Source organism: Silurus meridionalis, chromosome 4, assembly GCF_014805685.1.
Source record: "Silurus meridionalis isolate SWU-2019-XX chromosome 4, ASM1480568v1, whole genome shotgun sequence".
NCBI lineage: Eukaryota > Metazoa > Chordata > Actinopteri > Siluriformes > Siluridae > Silurus > Silurus meridionalis.
In genome coordinates, this window is record NC_060887.1 from 33,377,929 (window position 1) to 33,392,962 (window position 15,034).

The following is a 15,034-nucleotide window of genomic DNA, read 5'->3' on the forward strand; positions in this document are numbered from 1 at the left end:
TTATGTCGTGTCGAGATCTTAGTTCTGTGTAGAATATTTAGTCCGTCACTTGGCAGAAGTTTGAGGGAGTCTGTAATGTTGTCCTAAAACGTTTGTGTCTCGAGACACGTTTGATCGATTGGAGGTGTGTATTACGAACAGTAAAATGGCGAGTATTTGAAGCGGAATAGCAATCTTCTCGGAGCTTTCCGAGTGGGTTTGTCTCCGGTTGATTTTATGAGACTGAAAGAGAGAGCGAGGGAGAGGGAGATAGAGCATGCGATGATGGATGCTTTAACTCCAGGCTCTGCGCGACTGCTGATTGAGCTAATGGTGGAGAATGCAAGCGAGATGATGGAGGGTGCCGACATTCAGTCAAAGCCCCTGTGTGCTGAATACCAACTGCCACGCTCATCTGCAGAGAGCAGGGAGGGAGGGAGAGTCAGCCAGCCAGAGAGAGACTTACGGTTTGTCCTTCTGACTGCTTTTAGAGGTGTTTGCCCAGACGTAATGCTAGTTAACGCAGTGCGCCGATGAGCCGCTGTTCTCGAGCACGCTTTCAGAACCGGCACGAGTTTCCCGCCTCTGCCTCTCACCTGTGACTCGTATCTCCGGACTCTGGTGTGCAATTCGATTAGAGATGCCGAATTGTGTCTGGAGAACGGCGGTTGAAATCTTTTAGCCAGATCGATTTAAGCCAGACACCTGAGGTGGAGGGGAAAAATTGAGAGCGCTGCACCCTAATGCGGGTAAAGCTTCATGGGCTTGTCTCATGCTCATTCCGACACTCCCCGTGGTTGCTATAGTACCATATTTCTGCTCATGTATCTGTCAAGTCATGTCACTATATTCCTTGTTTGAGAGACGAGAGTGTCTGAATGATGTCCCCTCATCAGTTAAACCTGAATAAACCCCAAAAGATTCTTTTGTGGCCAAGTATTATAAGTAATCCTATACAAACGCACACCTTGGCGTTTATCGTAAGCGCTTATAGCAAAACGAGGTCTAGTACAAGTGGCGCCTGGTTCATAGTTTTGTAAAAGCATTCAGAATGCCAGGCTTTTTGGATGGTGTCTGTATTTTATTATTGAAATACAGACAATACGTGCTTTCAGTTTGGTTTTGGCAGAGGACTACTGAAAAACAAAACTTCCTGGAACATTTGCCTGGCAAGATAGAAACAGACGTTTCCTAAAGGATGTGTTTATTAATATACGTACAGGTCACGTTAGGTGCCAACTTGGCCGCATAAGACTTACACATGAGTTACTTATGAGTAAAGTTCCTCCCTTATGACTTTCATGTCTGGTTCCTTTGACTGTAAAACTATGAAAGTACTAAGAGGCCATGCATTTATAATATTTGTTTGTTTCTGATTTTCTCGTTATAATGACTTTTACCTGCGCCAGCTGCCACAAACGGTTATGGTTAATATACCGTATTTTCCGGGCTATAAGCCGCTACTTTTTTCCCACGCTTCGAACCCCGCGGCTTAAACAACGAAGCGGCTTATTTATGGATTTTTCCTGGGTTTTTCCCGGTTTCACAAACTTCAAGCCAAAAAACTGAGCACCAAAACATTAGACCAATGAAATTTCCGAACGGGTTCAGGTGAACCAATGAAACTCTTTATATTAAATCAGATGCGCTGCCACTGAATCGGGTCGCACCACATCATAAATATGGATGAGGTTCCTCTGACGTTTGACCTGCCGCTCACTCGGACTGTCTACAGGAAAAGCAAATCATTCGTCACGCTGAAAACAACCGGGCATAAAAAAATGCACTTCACCTGTGTTCTGAGCTGCACGGCATCGGGAGAAAAGATTCACCGATGGTGATTTTTAAACGCACGACGATGCCAAAAGAAAAACTTCCGAGAGAAATTGTTGTGAAAGGAAGGAGGAAGACAGTGAACAATGACTTTCTTGGTAGGCTACTGTTTAGATACAAGCCGTTGTAACGCGTTGAGTCTGGGTAAAGGGAGAGCTCACTAAAACTCCAGTTGCAACAGAAATCATATAACACAGACAGGTTTCCTAAACTCTTGCTTTTTTTATTTTTTTGGCAACAGCGTTACGGGTTACAAAACAAGACAAAAGAAACTTAGAAATGAGCATCAGAAAATAATAAGGACATATTCCTCTGTCTTGCACACATGCAGTAATAGCGGAAAAATGCGGCGGCAGGCTATTCCCAAAATGCCGCTCTGCTCTTAAAGGAGCCACAACATATTTCACCCATTACACCGTGTAACAGACACTGTCTTTCGTTGAAGCCTGTGTAAAGTTCATTAGTTTCAGTGTAGGCATTATAGACAGGTCCGGCTTATTTATGTTCAGAATAAAAATCTTTGTCAAATTCAATGGGTGCGGCTTATATATGATGCTGCGATGGGTGCTGCCTCTAGAACATGCTCTTATGCAGAATATACCAAAAAATTACCAGGAATGTTCAGTTCAAATGTATTTCTATACCACTTTTCTCAAAGCAGCTTTACAGAATTTAAGAATTAAACATTCTAGATAATTATATGCGGTGCGTTCACATGGACGAGATGGACTCAAATGGTTATTTTTTAATAACGCTGCATCTAGAACACGCTTTAATGTCCAGTACACCATAAAATTGAATACTGATCACGAGGAATCGGTTTGTCTAGATCACGGAAAAACGACTCTTTGTCTGGATAAAAAAAAGAATGGTGGTCTTTTAGGACTTCTGTAATTAGATTTTTTTTTATATTGTAATTTTTACGGTACTGCTAGTAAACGCTTTTATTCCACGATACAAGTGATCTTTCGTAATGTATCGCCTGATTTTTTGTTTATTTATTTATTTTTTCCCCTTATGTAAAGCTGAAATGTATTCTTTAATTGTTATGGATTTGATAATGACCTTGTGTCTGGCATGTACATAGCCCTGATGCTAACATCACATTCAAACTTGATAAACAAGCAATACATAAATATCACAAAATGGTACCAATAAACAATTTCTATAATAAAAGAAATAAAATATGACTCTTATAGATGCAGCCACATGCAAAAAATGCAGACGTTCAGACGGCACTAAAATCTCAGGGATACTCCAGTAACATTACTCCACTTCCCAATATACAACTAACCCAATCCGAACAGGAACTTCCGAGTAGCGCCTGGTCCTGTGTTCACTGCCTGAGAACAGAGCCCGCTTTTCTTCTTCCGCATTGCATTTCCTTCACGCCGATAGCTTTCATTGCTCTTCTGCATTACGTTTCTTTCTTGTGTGTGGATGCAGGAATGTAACGCCGCAGTCGCAGTTGGAGTTTAAAGTATGGACCCATTACGCTTTAAAGGCAGATGCTCTGCTAGGGAAAGCCACTCTGGACCTGCGCCAAGCCCTGGAGAAGCACGACAGGAAACGTAGGACGGACGGACACACACACACACACACACACACACACACACACACACACACACACACACACCAACACCAGGGTTTCTGTGGGGTCTTAAACAGTCTAAAATATTAAGACATTTCATTTTAGGCCTTTTTTAGCTGGTCTTAATTTTCCGATATAAATGTACCACTGCCTCTAACGCTCTTTGAAATGCTCCCGCAGCAGCACTTTAGAATTTTGTTGTGGTTTCCTTTGTGTTGTAGCTCTTTTTATTGTTAGTCGAAAGATAATTCGCTGTATTGTGACTACAAATGAGGCCAACGCTCAACAGCCAATCAGCTTCCTGTTGTTAGCGCAAATCTAAATAAATTGGATTTATTACCTTTTTAAATTCTTAAAAATTCTTAGATTTTACTTTGTGCACCCTGCAGAAACCCTGACACACACACACACACACACACACACACACACACACACACACACACACACAGTTGATCCTTAAAGAATATTCTTCTTTGAGGAATATTCTATAGTACATAAATTCCTGGTTTTATTGTAGTAGAAATAATGCATGGAGGAAACAGTTTTCTTCTGATACGTTCTGGTTTTGATCACGATCCTGTGGCGAACATCTACACAGTGACCCAAATGTAAAAAATTAGCTCTCCCGAAGACAACTATTTCTTGTGTGTGTTCGGTGTGGGTTTAGTTGAAAACGTAAAAGAGGTGCTGAAGCTGACTCTGGAGAACAAAAACGGCGTGGTGAATTCCGGAGAGCTCACGGTGATCCTGGACGGCCTCACCGTCGAGCAGGAGCCGCTACACAACGGAAACACCGTCACTACCACCAGTGAGTACGGAGACGTTTCTCCTCTCCGAAATACCTTCGCATTCATTGTGTTAAAGTAGCGGTTAATCCGAGTTTGTGCTTTTGCAAAAGAAGTTCAACAGAACGGAGATGCTATTCATGAGAACGGGGAGGAAAACACCAGAGCTCCGAGCAGGTAAGGGGACGCAAAACATCATACGCTGTAAGACACGATTACAGATGAACGATTGACCAAAGATGTAATAATTGAGATTTAACCAGAAATCTGAAATGACCTACTGAGTGGTTTTCGTCTCTCTTTCTTGTTCGCTTGCTTCCTTTGATTTTTTTTTTCTTTTGTATATATGTGTGTGCGCTTTATTCTGATAATAATGACGACTTAAACAGTTGTGTATACACTATCTGTGATGTGTGAGGGGAAAAAAAATCATCTTCTGGTGTACTAAATTCGTCCTTGTCCCTTTTTCCCCTTTTTCTTGCTGTATCCAAGTTCTGCTTTGTCCTTTAACCATGAATCTGTAACAGTCTGATGATCCATACATTTCCTCTTTGGTCAGACAGACCAGCTGTATTTTTTTATATTATCTGTGATGCACAGTCACCACCCTGCGTCAGAACACGTCCCCGAAAGCCCGTCACGCCGTTTCTGTGGACTTCCTGAGATTTGCCGACTGTCTGCTCTGTGCTTCGAAGCTTTTGCATCATGCTGTGGTGCGAGTGGACAGATGTTGCATGCTGTAGTCAGGGACAGATGTTGATTGAGCAGAACTTTGTTTCACCCGTTGTCATTTCCTGCCAAAGAGGGCAGACCCCAGGCACCTCCACCCTGCTGCTGAAACATCTCAGCTTTGCCTGCACCTCAGCAGGATGACCCGAGGCGTTTATCTTCGCACCATCTGCTAAATGTGTACGCGTGCCTGCGCGCGTTTTTTCTCGAAAGGAAAAAGTCGCTGCTTTGTTCTAAATATCGCTACCACTTCAACAAACAAGTACAAAGTGTCTCCTTTTGAAGACACAAAGTAACTGCTGTCCTCCTTTAATGTCTCGTGTACTTTTTTCTTTCTTTCTTCCTTTCGAACAAAACTCTACAAATTCCTCATCCTCGATCATGTGACCATCCCACAGCCAACCACCCTCTCAGAAGAGACGCTTGCTTACATTGAACAAACGGACACATCTGATTTCTGGTTAAAGCTGGTGTGTGTTAGAAGCAGGAAAAATGGGTGAGCCTAAGGATTTGAGCGACTTTGACAAATTGTGATGTCTAGACGACTGGGTCAGAGCATCTCTGAAACTGCAGCTCTTGTGTGATGTTCCTGGTCTGCAGTGGTCAGTGTCTATCAAAAATTGCCCAAGGATGGAACAGTGGTCGTGGGTGGCCGAGGCTCATTGATGCATGTGGGGAACGAAGGCTGGTCAGTGTGATCCGATCCAACAGACGAACTCCTGTAGCTCAAACTGCTGAAGAAGATAATGCTGTTAATGCTCGACGGGTCGGAAGTGTTTTAGCAGCAAAAGGGGGACCAACACAATATTAGGCAGGTGGTCATAAAGTTATGCCTGCTCGGTGTATGCACGCGAGCAGGTGCAAAATAGTATAAAATAAAAAACGCTTGTTTAGGAAGCCACAAAGCACAAGAACCGGACGTTTCCTTACAGTATAGTTGTTCACATAAGTAGCTTGATGCAGATCACCCTGTGGTTTGCCTTGTAGCAAATTCTGAAGATTCAGTAGTGCTGTGGTGTGAAATGGGACAATTTCACATTGTTAGAGGTGTTTCAGAGGTGTTCAGCATCCCTGTTTGGGTTTAGGCTTATTAATGGCACCTTGAAGGAGTTAGAACTTGAACGTCTGACCTTCTAATATGCAATACAAAGCCACAACTGTTGTGCCACAACTACCCAGTTTTACACTGGCAGGCTTGTCTGAACTACTAATTTACACCTGATGTTTAACGTGTGTGTGTGTGTTTGGTGCATTATGCAGCTCAGTGAATGGTGTGCTCGGCGTCGAAAGCGAGGCCCCGTCCACCTCCTCCGGCAACAGCGATGGCAGCACCGGCCCTGTTGTCAATGGCGATGCAGAGTCCACACCCACACAGCAGACTGCTATGTCTACCACGAATCCCGCTGAACGAAGTGTGCCAAGTACGACTGGTGAGTCATGCATGCTGGGATACCATCTGGGACAGAGGCCATAGACTTCTGTAAAGGTCATATGTTATTCTTTCATCTTAAAATGGGATCCATTAAGCAGCTTCCGTGCTCCAAGTAGGCACTCGATTGCGCGCAGCCGCAGGTTTGTGTAGAAATTGCACAGTAGTCTGAGCTTTTTCTACTTTCTTCTATTTGGTGTGTTTAAGTGGTGAATTTGCAGTGAAAACTCATCTGGGGCTCATTTTCATTAAGGTGCTGATTCAGCACCTCTGCCATGCTCAGTGAGCATGCAACCAGAACCGGCACACACACAAAAAAAAAAAAGTAAAAAAGAATTTGTGAAAATAAGCAATGCTTACAAGCAGATGACTTATTTGAGCACTTCATATGTTTTAAACTTGAAAAAATTGATAGTTTTTTTTCTCCACTGCATTTATTTCAATGTTGTTGTTTTTTTTTCTCCTCATTTTAAATATATAGAACATTGCGAGTTATTGGCGAATTTTGTCCAGCATTTAATCACCCTTCTTTTTGCAGTTAATGGGGAAAACTCTGCAGATGCTGCTTTAGAAGAGATGGTGCTGCCCTCTGCTGGTGGTGCTGAGGAAGAGCATGAACCTGTCTCCACTTTCCCTTCAGCCTCCACCTCCTCTCAGAACCAGTCTGCAGCTGTTTCCTCCAGCACTCAGCTCAGCACTGGTGCTGCCTCTTCTTCCACTTCCTCATCTGCACCCAGTCAGGCAGGAGCTGATGCCACTGCTTCTGCACCAGACGCTGCTTCGGGCACCAGCACAGTCACAGATGGAGCCAAACCTCGACAGCAGCCGCCCAACGCTAGCGCCCCAGACCCTCTGCCCCCTGGGTAAGCCACAGTCCTCATCATTATTATGCACAAACTCCAATTGGTTATTCAATAAAATAACTGTATGTATGTGAGCACTAATTCCCTGTCACTAAATGCATTTCCCCAAGCTTCTCTTTTCTTTTCTTATTTTTGATTATGACACTGATGCAGAGGTTTTACATTTCATCCCTTTAGGTGGGAACAGAGGAAGGACCCACATGGCCGAACCTACTACGTTGATCACAATACAAGAACCACAACATGGGAAAGACCACAACCTCTGCCCTCAGGGTGAGTCTTTACCGTCCCTGCTTTCAGGAAGAATAATGACGTTTTTGCAATTTCACATTATTTCCCTCCTCACAGTTTGGTCCGTAAGTGAACACTCTAATGAACTTTTGAGGTCAGAGAAGGATATTGGAAACTGTTCAGTATTTGGAATGAGGATTATTTGAGGACCTGGATAGATAGTTACAACATCTACAAAAATAAATAAATAAACATTTTTCATATTTGTTATTATTTTGCAATATTGGTAGGAAATCAAATGGTGGAGATTTGTGTTGCTTCAGCCACAAGCGTGTTAGTAAAGCCAGGTACTGATTTAGGATAAGGAGGGGTGCAGTCATTGTTGCAATTCATCCCAAAGGTGATCAATAGGGTTGAGGTCAGAGCTCTATAGCAGGCCACATAAGATCTCCAACCGTTTCTGAAGAAGGAGAAAGGTGTCCCAATACTTTTGTTCATACATTAGTTTTTTAATTTACATTTCCATTTGCTTTAAAAGGGCATCCAAATCTTGACTTGCTATCAATCTAAAAGGAAAACGTGTGAATGGGACGTTAACTGAGGCAGCATAAGATCTGAGGAGGAGCATCAAATGAGCCGGGGGTGCCTTTAAAGCTTGGGACAATGTTCTCCTTCTCTTTTTCTGACAGCTTTTTGCTTCACTGATGCTACATTAAGTGGGCACGGTGTAGTTTCCAGTAGTGGACGAAGTACACTAATGATGTACTTGAGTAAAAGTACAAAAGTATTTGCCTTCAAATGTACTTAAGTATCCAAAGTACTATGATTTATTACGGCTATAATCCTTTATTTTTTCCCCACGTGAAAACGCACTTACAAAACCGTGCCCTTCTTTTTTACCGTGTAGCTGGGAGAGGCGAGTGGACACCCGCGGCCGGATCTACTACGTAGACCACAACACGCGTACCACCACGTGGCAACGGCCAACCATGGAGTCGGTGCGCAACTTTGAACAGTGGCAGTCCCAAAGAAGCCAGCTACAGGGCGCTATGCACCAGTTCAACCAGAGATACCTCTACTCGGTACAGTGGCTCTATTCTAACACACGTGTGTAGCGCGTCACGGTTCACGATGGTGCCGGTGTTTTTGTCTGTTTCTGTATCGATCTATCTATTGATCTATCTATCTATCTATCTATCTATCTATCTATCTATCTATCTATCTATCTATCTATCTATCGAACTATTGATCTATCGAACTATCTATTGATCTATCAAACTATCGATCTATCGAACTATCTATCTAACTATCAAACTATCTGTCTTTCTGATCTGCACGGCTGTAATAAAGACCACTTTCTGCCGTTCTACCCCTTTGCACTTCCACGCCAGTAAAGCATCCCCCTTTGATTCAGGCAGCCTCTCACTAGGTCTTTGACATGCTGATTAATCTCGTTTCTGTTTGATGACTGTGATTAGCTTATATACCGTAGCCGTAAGGACATCTCTCTCTGGTGGTGTGTGTGGGTATATATATTAAAACCGTTGATGATGCAGACCAGCAACAAGGGCTACAGTTAGTTTAGTTCTTTAGTGTAACACTGAAGTTCTCTTTCTCCTGCTCTCAACCATGCTTGTGTTTTTGCTCCGGAGACAGGCTTCAATGATGTCTGCAGAAAATGACCCTCTCGGTCCGCTACCTCCTGGTTGGGGTAAGTCCCTTGCTGTACAGATTTGTTTTATGGACAATTAGACGATTAGATTTAAACACGTACAATCATACACTTTATATATACACTTTAACATTTAGCTCATTTTTCCACAGAGAGACGTGTAGATTCAAACGACCGAGTGTATTTCGTTAACCACAACACGAAGACCACACAGTGGGAAGACCCTCGCACACAAGGGTACGCCTCTCTCTCTCTCTCTCTCTCTCTCTTTCTGTCCGTCTTCTTCACCCTTGTCAGTGCTGATGCTTAGAAACGAATTATCACCCTGGTTCGTGCGCAGGCAAAACGAGGACCCTCTGCCCGAAGGCTGGGAGATCCGTTACACAAGAGAGGGCGTGCGCTACTTCGTGGATCACAACACTCGCACTACAACCTTCAGTGACCCAAGGACCGGCAAGTCCTCCGTGTGAGTACACGTTCCCTTTCCGCATTAGGCATGCATCCATTAGCGGTGTGTTATTGATACGGATTTAGTACGTTTATGTCTTATTATTTAAAAAATAATTAACCCTGCACTGGGTTGAGCCTGGGATGTGTTTAAGTGTCTCGCCTGCAGCAAAATCTAATAATGGCAGGATGTAGGCATGTCCGGCCTTGTGAGATGCAATTCGCGAATTTGATCTTATTTTCTCTCTCCTTTTTGCCGCTCGTTCACGCGCCCGCCTCCATTTACATAAATACTCTAAAGGTTGTTCATTACTGCCAATTACTTTGTTTTGCTAAATTATGTACTGTAATGTGTTAAATTATTAACAGTACAATACCCCATACTGCTCATCATTCCTTAAGACTCCTTGGTAGGCTAGGCCATGTCTCTGCTTAGTCTGGGACAAACCTGTATTGCATATGCTTGGGTGTGTATTAATATAGTTACACTAATTTATGAGGTTAGTAGGCCAATCTGACCTGTTGTGAATTAATGCCAGAGGTAACATTTTAGTAAATCAGTCAATCGAAATGCTCCCTAAAGCTACTGCAACTTTATTTCACACGTCTATTTGCAATAAGAAGCTCAGTTCTTAGAGAAAAGAGAGACCTCTAGTGCTTCTGCCTTGTATCTGCACCTGGCTCCTATTCAAAAATTGACGAAATACACATGCAGCCTCAAAGTGCCAGGCATGATGGACAGTTTGTTTACATCTGTTCCTCTTTGGCAGCTATTCTGTTCCATGTGACAGAACAGTTACATAGAAACACAAAGTTTAAGGTTTAGTAGGCCACCTCATGATGGTTTTATAGCAACTGCAATACTCACTATGATGCACACAAAGCAGAGTTACAGAAATTCAAATGTAGATTAAAAACATATCTATTCTATTATGGACTTTTACTGTTAAAATGTAATCTCCTGAGCCCACACATGAAAACAAGAACGTATAGGGATTCAATCAGAGGTAGCATTGATGCCTTCAAGCATACGTGGAGGTGCAACTGCCTGAAGCAAAGTGTGTGTGTCCGTGTGTGTGTGCGCAAATGCATGCAAAAATTTTATAATGATTTAAGGCAATGGTATGGCACTTTGGGGGCGTGTCTATAAAATGACTGATAGGAGGATAATACATACAAATCTTCTGAGCCAGAACACAGGTTGCCAAACTTGTATTTTTCCCTCTTTTGAGATGCACAACAAATGTAAATTTCTTTTTTATTTTCTACATTTTTATTAATAATGAAAAAAAATGGCCGTTGAGTCATAAGACATGAAAGATTGTCAAATTGTATTTGATATCAATCGAGTGTTTAATAAAACATCATATTCTCATCCTGTATCTGTTTTTATTTATATTTGTATCTTTCCTCTGTCTTGCAGCACTAAAGGGCCCCAAATAGCATACGAGCGCAGCTTCCGATGGAAACTAGCTCACTTCCGCTACCTGTGCCAGGTAACCGCATCCGCACCTGGATTCAGCACGAACAAGTTCCCTTTTTTCTCCTTCCTACTTTTGTCTCAGTCTTTGTTTTCTTTCTCTTCCCCAGTCCAACGCGCTCCCCAGTCATGTTAAGATCACAGTCTCTAGACAATCATTGTTCGAAGACTCTTTCCAGCAAGTAAGAGTTTTCCACCTCTCCCTGTGTGTTGAGCATGTTCACTGTTTCACCCAGGAATGCCATGCAGCTCAGATTTACTATACAGATGAACCTTTGGTGTACTTTACTTGTGTAACTACTCGCATTTCTTTCTAGATAATGGCTCTGAAGCCGTATGATCTTAGGAGAAGGCTTTATATCATTTTCAAAGGCGAGGAGGGGCTTGACTATGGAGGCCTTGCCAGGTTTGTTTGATTTTAAGCATACATTTTTTACTGGTCCATTGTGGACAAATTTATTAAGTAACAGCTGATTGTTTTAATACACGAGAGGGAGGCAAAGAACCACACAACACTAATACAATGGCCCTTTTCCAGCATTGACAAGTTAAAACGGTCACTGATGTTTGCAATGCAACAGTTTAATCGATTCGACACAGTTTTAATTCGTACATAGAACTAAAGTAGAGCAATAAGATTAGATTTATTTGAATAAATTAGAATAAGTGTTAATGAGACTGAGATTGTGTGCGAGGACTAAAAGCATCTTTCAGAGACGCACGAAAATCATCCATTTAGCTCAGAAAGGTAATAAAAACATTAGAGCCACCGCCTCGTTCTGTATGTAACTGTAACTATATCTTATTGCTGTTACAGTTGTTTATGAGGCAGAGCAGAAACATAGAACATTTATAGAAAATCTCGAAACTATGAATCTGTGTTTAACGGTTTGAACACACTTTTCCCAGCCAATCAGAATAGAGTAGGTCGCTATAGACAATGACTAAAGTGTTTAAAAAACATTATAAATATATTGTTTATATATATATTTTGGGATCATTGGGAAGCACCTCCATTAGAAGTGGCAGCCTACCTGTATAAATATATTTTCTGCAATAAAATGAATGTAAATGCTACATAGCTGCATGAGTGACCAACCTGATCATGTGACCTTTTTCATTATTATAAAACACCCAATGTCTAAAATGACTCACATATTCACATTGCATTTGAGTTAACTTTGATAATGAAAAATGAATACATTGAAAATGGATGATAAATGAATAAAGGAATGTCGTAATTCTTTGAATGGAAACCCGTTTTCTTGCATGTTTTATAATAAATAATATCATTGTTTTATAATTGTTGTTTCTTTTGTTTTGTTTTTGAACAGGGAATGGTTTTTCCTCCTCTCGCACGAGGTCCTCAACCCCATGTACTGTCTGTTCGAGTATGCCGGCAAGAGCAACTACTGTCTGCAGATAAATCCCGCATCCACCATCAACCCGGATCACCTGACCTACTTCTGCTTCATCGGCCGCTTCATCGCTATGGCAAGTTTGTTTCCTTGTATAGTTAACGCTCACATTTTGGAGCTCCGGCGTTATATCTAGCTGCATGGTTTATATTAATGCGCTCAGTCCAGGTTCTGTACTTGGAGCTCACAGGGACGTGTATGGCGGACGCTCAACTTAAACGTGTTTAAAAGACCGGCCGTTGATTTCTGTAATGAGAGACATGTATACAGTCAACCCCCCCGATAATTCGTGGCTCTGAAAATTTGCGGGTTCTCATTCTGATCCTAACTAACAGCTAAGTTGCAGATTATCTTAAAATTTCGAAATCGCCTTATTATCCCAACCAGGAGCCCAAAAAAGCAAATAGCACACACTTGTATAGGCACAGGGAATCCATTTCCTAAGGCAGATTGTATAGACTGTTCTTAGGGTGTCCTTAGCTTTCTCTATAATGAGAGTAAACCTGGGTCCCTATGGCACCGTGGATGAGGCCGTCTCTTGTGTTAATGAGTGTCCTCCTGTCCTATGTGTCTGCAGGCGCTCTTCCATGGAAAGTTCATCGATACAGGCTTCTCCTTGCCCTTTTACAAGCGTATGCTCAACAAGAAGCTCCTCCTGAAAGACCTGGAGTCCATCGATCCAGAGTTCTACAACTCTCTGATCTGGATTCGGTATGTCCTGTACATCTCTCTTTACCCGAGATTTCCAGAAAGCATTGCAGCAGTCTGCACGATCTCTCTCTCTCTCTCTCTCTCTCTCTCTCTCTCTCTTTGAAAAGTCTAAAGTTTGCAATGCTTTTGGTAAACTAAAGGAAAGGCAGCATATTAGTGTTCATATTCAATTTAAAATGTTACTTGCCACATAACCAGTATGACATGCAGTGAAATGTGTAATGATTGACCCATGACATAACATGGAATAAAAAAATAGAAAATAGGAATAAAACAAATACATACAATATTATCAGCTAAAATATAATTGCAGGGGAATTAAAATAGAAATGTAATTATAAAAATAGAACTATACATATGTAGCAAGTTTAATGGCAGTTTTTTTTTATTATTATTATTTTTGTGTTTATGATTTTGATAGAAGGCTCTAGAGCTTGAACTTTTGCACTGCACTGGATTTTATCTAGTTGATTTGTGACTTCATGGACTTTGGTCTTGTGAACTAATTGTTCTCTGTTTGGATTAAACATATACAGCTTCTAAGTATTAATGCATAAAAAAGATATACATTTTGATGAAATGCACATCGTGTTTGTGCTATAAAACGTTGACGATTTTTATATTTAATGATTGTTCACCAGGAAATTGCTGGGTTCAATGTAACGTGTGCGTTCAGAAAGTACCTTCAGACCATGTTATTTGTCCTTGTAGCAGAATTGTGATGTTTTAAATATATATATTTTTTCACATTGATCTATGCTTCACGTCTCGTATTGATGAAGCCTAAATGTTTGTGATAAAAAAAAAAAAAAAAAGAGAGAGAAAATTAAAACGTAGCGGTTGTAGACCATATGCTTTGCTATGCTACGTGAAACATCCAATTTCTCTGGATCATTATTTTTCATGTGTTTACACTTTTGACCGGATTCTACTTGTGGCAAATTCAGTTGATTGGCCATGATTTGGAAAGAAAGACGCCTATCAGAGGAAAACCCCATGAGGTCATGGAAGAAAACTGGCTCCAACAGCTTGGAGACGGTGCAGAACACGTCGAGGCCCACAGTAGAGATTTCAGCAATGTGTTGTAGTGATGGTTGATCATCTGTACGTTTCTTTCATCTCCACACATGATCTCTTGAGCTTAACCAAAGTGATCATTGAGCTGTCAGTCGCCTGTCTTCTTGAGTCCCTTCTCCTTGCTCAGGTTAGCTGAGTGGAGAAACGTTTTTAGCATTTAGATGATTTATAACATAAAATGTGACAAAAATATGAAAGGGGTCTAACAATTTTTGAATGCTTTGTGTTTATTACGTATATATTTCTAAAGCTGGTCCTAGAATTTATTATAAAATAAAAAATTGAAAGTGCTCAGGTTGCCATCAGTGAAATTGAAATGCCAACAACGAGATTTGAAATCTTCAGGCCATTAAATGTGATGGAAACATTTACGTTTATGCCGTTTGGCAGACGCTCTTATCCAGAGCAATTTACATACAGTTAAACGCCTTTGGGCTTAGGGGCCTTGTTAGGGGCCCAGGAGTGGTAGCTTGGTGTGGCTGGGATTCCAACTCAACCTTAACCAATGCCTCAACGCAACTAAGCTACTAAATGTGTTATTTAGACTTGGACATGTGCAGAAGTTTTCAGGAAATGGTTCATTATAATGATGTAGCAAAGTGATTTCCATGAGAATGTAAATGTCTCTTTTAATCCAGTCTTGGACTCGCATTTTACGTTTGTTCAGCAGGTTTTGAAAGCTGAAAAGTTTTTGCCTGATGATGAATTTGAGGAAATATTGCAGACAAAAGTGTTCATATAAAATGGTTTCTTTACAGTTTATAAGGAAACCATTTTCAAATTGAGTTT

General features: G+C 41.4%; 1 protein-coding gene across 3 annotated transcripts in view; it reads left to right on the forward strand.

Moving 5' to 3' along the window:
• LOC124384458 (NEDD4-like E3 ubiquitin-protein ligase WWP1) overlaps nucleotides 1-15,034 on the forward strand; it is a 38,937-nt gene that overhangs the window by 20,801 nt on the left and 3,102 nt on the right. For 2 of the 3 annotated variants that reach the window (XM_046847320.1, XM_046847323.1), the window contains 15 exons: nucleotides 3,259-3,383; nucleotides 4,071-4,211; nucleotides 4,302-4,365; nucleotides 6,178-6,347; nucleotides 6,885-7,209; nucleotides 7,387-7,482; nucleotides 8,348-8,522; nucleotides 9,097-9,151; nucleotides 9,265-9,349; nucleotides 9,453-9,578; nucleotides 10,983-11,055; nucleotides 11,150-11,221; nucleotides 11,357-11,445; nucleotides 12,374-12,533; nucleotides 13,035-13,168. In XM_046847320.1, coding sequence (XP_046703276.1) covers nucleotides 3,259-3,383; nucleotides 4,071-4,211; nucleotides 4,302-4,365; nucleotides 6,178-6,347; nucleotides 6,885-7,209; nucleotides 7,387-7,482; nucleotides 8,348-8,522; nucleotides 9,097-9,151; nucleotides 9,265-9,349; nucleotides 9,453-9,578; nucleotides 10,983-11,055; nucleotides 11,150-11,221; nucleotides 11,357-11,445; nucleotides 12,374-12,533; nucleotides 13,035-13,168 — 1,890 coding nt within the window. The remainder of the gene's footprint in view (nucleotides 1-3,258; nucleotides 3,384-4,070; nucleotides 4,212-4,301; nucleotides 4,366-6,177; nucleotides 6,348-6,884; nucleotides 7,210-7,386; nucleotides 7,483-8,347; nucleotides 8,523-9,096; nucleotides 9,152-9,264; nucleotides 9,350-9,452; nucleotides 9,579-10,982; nucleotides 11,056-11,149; nucleotides 11,222-11,356; nucleotides 11,446-12,373; nucleotides 12,534-13,034; nucleotides 13,169-15,034) is intronic. The other variant, XM_046847321.1, reaches the window with a different exon arrangement.